This window comes from Monoraphidium neglectum (assembly GCF_000611645.1).
Source record: "Monoraphidium neglectum strain SAG 48.87 unplaced genomic scaffold scaffold03234, whole genome shotgun sequence".
In the NCBI taxonomy this organism is placed as follows: Eukaryota; Viridiplantae; Chlorophyta; class Chlorophyceae; order Sphaeropleales; family Selenastraceae; genus Monoraphidium; species Monoraphidium neglectum.
In genome coordinates, this window is record NW_014010394.1 from 1 (window position 1) to 6,897 (window position 6,897).

At 64.7% G+C, this 6,897-nt stretch overlaps 3 protein-coding genes across 3 annotated transcripts; all 3 read left to right on the plus strand.

Moving 5' to 3' along the window:
* Nucleotides 1-8: 8 nt before the first annotated feature.
* Nucleotides 9-455, plus strand: MNEG_12415 (hypothetical protein; the record flags this gene model as incomplete). Its single annotated transcript, XM_014039111.1, has 1 exon — nucleotides 9-455. A coding segment is annotated over one exon (447 nt), but the record flags the coding sequence as incomplete, so codon positions are not given.
* Nucleotides 456-2,648: 2,193 nt separating this feature from the next.
* MNEG_12416 (ferritin heavy chain) lies at nucleotides 2,649-4,476 on the plus strand (the record flags this gene model as incomplete). Its single annotated transcript, XM_014039112.1, has 5 exons — nucleotides 2,649-2,701; nucleotides 2,881-3,025; nucleotides 3,479-3,550; nucleotides 3,787-3,930; nucleotides 4,354-4,476. The coding sequence occupies 5 exons, from the start codon at nucleotides 2,649-2,651 to the stop codon at nucleotides 4,474-4,476; spliced, it is 537 nt and encodes a 178-aa protein (XP_013894566.1).
* A 1,378-nt stretch (nucleotides 4,477-5,854) lies between these two features.
* MNEG_12417 (hypothetical protein) lies at nucleotides 5,855-6,740 on the plus strand (the record flags this gene model as incomplete). Its single annotated transcript, XM_014039113.1, has 3 exons — nucleotides 5,855-6,078; nucleotides 6,343-6,601; nucleotides 6,672-6,740. The coding sequence occupies 3 exons, from the start codon at nucleotides 5,855-5,857 to the stop codon at nucleotides 6,738-6,740; spliced, it is 552 nt and encodes a 183-aa protein (XP_013894567.1).
* Between the last annotated feature and the right edge of the window lie 157 nt (nucleotides 6,741-6,897).

Below are 6,897 nucleotides of genomic sequence, written 5' to 3' on the forward strand. Positions count from 1 at the left end.
CATCTCAGGAGCCCGGTGCTACCGGCCAGCCGGCGCTGCCGGCGGCCGCGCGGCCCGCGCCCGCCGCGGCTCCGACGGCGGCAGGCGGGGCCGCCGCTGAGGCAGGCGCCCCCCAGAGGCTGGCCGCCTTGGTCCTGCAGGATATTGCTGTGCCGCCCGCGCTGAACGCATCTGACAGCGCGTCTGAGGCCGCGGCGGCTGCACTGGCAGTGCAGACCGCCGCCATTTTTGCCTACGAAGAGGCGGTGCGCGCAGCCGAGGCGCTTGGCCTGCCCCCCGCGCGCGTCGACGCGGTGTGCGCGGGGGTGCAGGCGGCGACTGAGGAGGCGGTCGGGTGCCGGCGGTTTCTGGGGATGGAGTATCCGCGGCTGCGGCGCGCGTGCGCGGCGGGGGCGGTGGAGACGGCGGTGGCGTGGATGGAGAGGATGGCGGGCGCGGGCGCCGGCTGTCGTTGAAGCGGCGTGCCCGCGCGCCGCAGGGCTTGTTGCATTGCTTGATGCTTGCCATATCAGGGTGGTGGTGCCGTTTTTTGGTGGCAGGTGTTGTCGTCAATGTCACCTTACCGTTAGTCCACGGGTGCCACTTACTTTGCTGCAATGAAGCAGGTGCTTGGTACCGTCCCCTGTCAAGTCTGAAAAATCGAATGCGATCGGTGCGTGTCTCTTTCTTGCAAGTGCAGTTGACTGATTTTGCGTGTAATAATACGCGAGGCTGTACGCTTTCTGAGTCCGCAGGCAGCAGCCGCACCAGCAGAAGCTGCCCAACAGGCTGATGCAGATGCCTCAGCTTTGCCACCAAGTTTCAGCCCGCTGCAACTGCTAGTTGACCGCCAGCAGCAGCAGCGGTACAGTAGGTGGGAATGTGCCATGCACCCAGCACGCCCATAGCCGGCCAGGCAGACCTGGATGCATGGACGGGTTGGCTGAAGCCTGCATTGCAGCTGTACCCCAGCCGCCTGGGCTGCCAGGACTAGGTCGGCCTATATGAGTGGCGGATGGCCCATTGATGTCGCGGCGGCTAGCAGATCCGGGGCCAGTCTGCAGCAAGTGTGGGGAGGGCTGCTGTGCGGAACCCTGTCCGGGTTCTGAATTTCTTCAGGCTGCTGCTGCCTGCAGGCTGCTTCGGTCATCAGGCTGCTTGCTTTCTCCAGGTGCTCAGAGACTGTAGGGCACACCCATGTGAACGAATGAGCAAAATTGATTTGCACAGGGCCTGAGCACTTGCCATGGCCTGGCGTTTGGGATGGCGAGAGGTCAAGCCAATCCAGTCAGCCTGGCTTTGCGGCTTGCTCCAAGAATAATCAAGGCCATCTATGTACATACTTCTCCCCGCCCCACCGTCGCCTCGGCTTGTTCTGCTCACGTCCGAGCACACACTGCGCGCCATTGCCCCCTCGTGCCACAGCCCGACTAGCTGACCTTTCTGCAACCCAAGCCCAGAACCCCCCTGCTGCTCTGCTCGACTCGCCGGCACACTCGCGTGATGTGTGATACTAGTTTCGGTAGGACGAATACGGGCAGGGCATACATCACTCGTTCTGTGCACTCTGCTGCCTGCTGCACACTTGCTAACTCGCGCACCCGGTGACGGCCTCCAGGTAGTTGCGGTGTCCTGTCACAATGGCCACGAGCTTTGTACAACCATATGATTTTTGAGTTGCCTGGCCCCGTGTGTACTTTTGCCTCCCCCCGCAAAGCCCTGGAGACTTCCCGTTTACAAGGGAGCACCTCAGGGGTCAATCGACTCACGCATCACTGCATCAGTCATCAATGGCGGAGTGGCAGACATGCAAATCGCATCTGAGCCGCAGCTGGTGCTTTCGAGTTTCACTTGTACGTAGCAAGCCGTCGACAGTACCTTGTCAGATAGCCTAGGCCCACGCCGTCGCAGATCACGAGACCGCCCGCCACACGGATTTCTCAGCATGCAGCTTACCCGTAACTCTGCGCTTTCTCTGGCTTCGGCCAAGCGGCCCATGCTTGCCCCGCGCGTGGCGCCTCGGCCCGGGTATGTCGATCTGGCAGCTTGTAGCGCGTCTTGCCCTCGTATGGGATATTTGAATCTAAAGCTTTCTGTCGCGCCGCAGGTACAAGCCTTGCAGGAGTGCGGAGGTCGACCAGCTGACCGGCGTGGTGTTTCAGCCGTTCTCCGCGGTGAGCGGCCATGCAGTGGCATACGAAAATATTAGGAAACTGGCAGCTCCGCTGTCGCGCCGTCTTTGCGGCTGATGGCTTGCCTGCACTCGAGTGTGTGGCCCGCCACCCTGTCGCGGCTGCACGCGCTCGGCGCACGCCGGCTGGCCAGGCGCGTCGCCGCAGGAGCAGCCGCGCCTGGACAAACAATACGCTGCAAAAGTTTGTGTCCGTTGCTGCGCTGAGCAAGCGCACGTCTGCTGTCGCAAGGCATGCTGCCAAAACGTCCCTGGGTGGCAATGCCCTCTGCGCAGCCCACTCCCCTTTCGAATTCGCGCTGGTGCCCTGCACAACCCATGCCATCCCTGAAATTGTATATGTTCAGGTCCAGAGTGAGCTAGCTGTCGTTGACAAGGCCAAGGAGCAGGTGGAGTCCTTTGCGCGCGTCAGCTTTTCCCCTGCCAGCGAGGCGGCCATCAACGAGCAGATCAAGTGAGCAGGGAGCGGCGGCGGCGGATGGACTGCAGCAGCGGATGCAGCCATCAGCTGCAGCAGCAGCAGCAGCAGCAGTGGCATCTGCACAGCGGCTTGCGCTTCCCCACGGCCATCCTTCCCTACTTCGTCTGACGCGGCCACCGCGCCAGCAATGCCCCTCCGCAATGTCAACACCACCCAAACCAACCGCGCGCCTGCCATGTATCGTTCCTAAAGCACACCCTCCAAAAATCGCCGCTTCTCCCACCCAAAGCATCGAGTACTCTGTGAGCTATGTCTACCACTCCCTCTATGCCTACTTCTCCCGCGACAACGTGGCGCTGCCCGGGTTTGCGGCGTTCTTCAAGGCCGGCAGCGAGGAGGAGCGGGAGCACGCGGAGCTGCTGATGGACTACCAGGTGCGCTGTGCTATGCTGTGCATGCTGTGCTACGATGTTCGTGCTGCGGTGTGCATGCTGCCCGGTGCGTGGCGTGTTGTGCCGTGCAGTGCCGCGCTGTGCTGTGCTGTGCTGTGCTGTGCTACGCTGTTCGCGCTGTGGTGTGCATGCTGCGCGGGGCAAGGCGTGTTGTGCTGCGCTGTGATGTGATGTGCACGCAGAGCGTGCGTGCTGTGCGTGCTGCTTGGTGCTTATGGGGTGCGCTGCTGTGGCGCGATTGGTCAATGGTGTTGGTGGCGGCGGTGATCAGGGGTCGGTAGGTGGAGGCTGCGCATGCGGGCCGGGGCGTGCCTGCGGGCTGCACGCTGCGGTCAGGGGGCACAGCCGCGCCCCAGCAACCCGGGTGTGCCTCACGCATTGGTACTGCTTGAAACAGGCACGCATCCCTTCTTTGCCAATACACACTGCCGACAGAACACCCGCGGCGGCCGCGTGCGCCTGTCGTCCATCATGATGCCCGAGGTGGAGTTCAACCACATCGAGAAGGTGAGGGGAAGCTGGCAGAAGCTGCGGAGGCGCGACCCCGGGGGAGGTGGGGAGCAAGGCGAAACCACACATGCATCTGAGCAAAGAGAGACAGAGACACACACACACACATGCACACACACGCACGCACGCGCGTGCGCGCGCGCGCGCGCACACACACACACACACACACACACACACACCCCTTGTGCACTCTAAAGCCCTGCACCCTCGGCCGCCCTGATTCAAATCACCAGGGTGACGCCCTGTACGCCATGGAGCTGGCGCTGTCCCTTGAGAAGCTGAACTTCACCAAGCTGCGGCAGCTGCACGACGTGGCGGACGCTGAGGGTGACGCCCAGATGTGCGATTTTGTGGAGGGCGCGCTGCTGGCCGACCAGGTGCGGGGGGGCTGGGCGCGCGAGCCTCCGCATGCGCGCGCGCGCGAGGGGGGAGAAGGTGGAAGGGAGGGAGGGAGGGATGGACGGAGGGAGGGGGAGCGAGTGCGAGTGTGTGCGCATGTGCGAGTGTGTGTGTGTTGCAGGGCGCATGTGCACGCGTTGCGCGTGTGCACGTTTGTGTGCGTGTGCATGTGTGTGTGCGCGCGTGTGTGCACGTATAGCGTGCATGCCTGACTGCGGGCGAAAATGAGAGGGTGTGAGCGAAACCGGGTGGTGTGTTTTTGCTCCAGTGTTTGTTTGCACTCTTGAGCGTGAGCGCGTGGGCGTGCACCAGATCCACACTACAACCCAAGGCCCGCCTCAATCGGCCGGAACCCCAGCTGCCACCCTGAGATTCCCTATCTCCCAACCCCAAACACCCAGGTCAAGAGCGTGAAGCAGGTCGCCGAGTTTGTCAGCCAGCTGAGGCGGGTGGGCAAGGGCCTGGGCGTCTACGAGTTTGACCGCAAGCTCGCGGACCTCGTGGCGGCTGGCGGCGTCGCCTAAGACGGCGGCCGTCCTCGGCGGCCCCGCCGCGCCGCGGCCGCGCGCTCGGCGCCGAAGGCTGCCGCGCGCCGGCTGCAGCGCGCCGCGATGGGGGGCGTCCTGGGGCTGGCGGGCAAGGAGGCCCGAGCGTGAGGCTAGAAGCTATTGCGCGGTGGCCGCGAGCCGCCGCGGAGCCCTGCACCTTATCACACCACAAGCTTTGATACTCATTGCACAAAAACATACATGCGCATCGCGCCGCGCGCCCATGTGCGCACATACATGCACGCAATGCATACATGCCCGCTGCGCCGCGGCCGTGACCGCGGCCGTGGCTTTAGTCACCTCTATCACAACCCCGCCAGCACTCGCTGCGCAGCTGCTGCGCTCGTCGTCAGCGCCGGTTTTGCCGTGCGTCTCGCTGGGGGGCGGCGGTCGAGCGGCGCCATGCGGCCGCGGCTTCGAGCAGGGACATTGGTTACTTGGAATCCTGAGCACGGCCGCCACTCGCCACGAGCGGGCTGGTTTGCTGGTGCACTCCTCTTTAATATCCTTTTTAGGGGGGAGCTGCCGTTTCATTGGTGGCCTGGACAGTAAAACCTGAATTTCATCATCTGCGACGCGCCCGGCGCCCAGCTCTTCACTGCGGCCGCCGCCGGCGCTTCGACGGGCAAAGCATCGCTCACCTTGAGTAACATTATCTCTGTCTGTGCCTCTGTCACCGCCCTGCTGAGCGACTTCTCATTCAGCGGCGGGGCTGTCACCGCGCCAGGCACAGTACTGAAGTACAGGTCGGCGACCAGGGTGGCGGGAACGCTGGCCTGGCAGGACACAGAGGTGTTGTTTTCGCAAGCGCAAAGCCGTCATTTGCACAGGAGAATAACTTCTGTGTGACGCAGGGGTGTTCCATGTGCGGAGCTTTGCCCTCATCCCACCCATTGAGTCATGCGGCTGGGCGCGCGGCCGACCACTCGCTCCCACACGTGCGTGCTCCGCAGTTGCGCCGTGATACTTCCTATCATCTTTTCTGCTCAAGTCTCACTCGACACGGCTGGTTGGACACCGGTCAGGTTGTGGTCGCTGCATGCAGTGCCACGGTTCGTCGGGAATGCTGGGAGCGACAGTATCAGCACGCATTTCATCATGATATAAGGATCAATATATCAATTCCACGATTGTAAGAGCTACCAGTGATAATTACCATGGCTGGTGAGACTGGCAGCAACAACGTGCGTCAAACAGCATATTAGCTTCATCAGTCGTCTAAAAAATCAACGAAATTCAAACTTGGACCAAATTTATTATGAAGGCCCCACTGCTGCCGCAGCCAGCAGCGGCCGTGCGCACCAGCCGCGCGCGGCTAGTTCGGCGCATCGCGGCGCTCCTCCTCCTGGCCGGCATGCTGCTCGCCGCGCTTTCAATCAACAGGCGGCAGCTCGAGCCGCAGCACCATCCGCTGCAGCCGCACTACTACTCGGCCGCCCTGCGGCCCCTGAGGCGGTACCTAGCAGACCACCCCGATGACATGTTGGCGCCCCTGCTGAGCCAGCTGGAGCGATCGCCGCCGGCCAGTGTTGAGGATGCGCGGCAGGTGTACGCGGCCGCGCTCGAGCGCCTGACGTGGTGAGCCGCCCCCTGACCCCGCGTGCGCATGTCGAAGGCGGCGCGCGTCGAGTGCTGAAGGGCGCCCGCCCCACTCACGTCGCGCCGCAAGCGCTGCGGTCGCGGCAAGCCCTTCCCAACATCGCACTCCTGTCCGCGGGGTCCCGCTGGCGCCTTTGGCAGGCCAACGGGCACGTGCGCTGACGCACCTCCGGCCGCGGAGCCGCAGCCGCTGACGCACCAGCCAGCGCCCACGACCCCCGCGCCCCCGTGCGCGCCCCGCAGGCCCGGAAGCTGCGCGCCCGCGCGGCCGCCCCTCTGGCAGGCCCTGACCGGCCGCGGCTCCGCGCCCGGCAGCCTGCCCGCCTTCCTGGACGCCGCCTTCGCGCTGCTCGCCTCCGAGAGCCGCGGCCGCCTGATCGACTGCCCCGAGGATCCCTCGCTGCCCCACGGCGGCGCGGGCGCCGCCGCCGCCGCCGGCCGCGTCGCGATCGTGAGCAACCTGCGGAATGCGGAGGGCGCGGCGCCAAACATGGTGCTGCAGGTGCTCCGGACGGCGCTCTGGCTGCCGCCGGGGTCGGCGTTCGTGCTCATCTACGAGGACGGCTCCACAGACGCGACGCGCCGGTGGCTGGGCCTGCTGCAGCTGCTGCTCGCGCCGGCGGGCGTGCCCTTCAGGGTAACCTTGGACGGCGGGCTGCTGAGGGCGCCGGGAGAACCTCGGATTGCGCACCTCGCGCGGCTGCGCAACGCTCTGGTGGACCCCTTCTTCGCGCCGCAGCCGGCCGTCCAGGCGCAGTGCGCCGAGCTGCGCATGGCGCGCGCGGCGCGGCGCGCGGC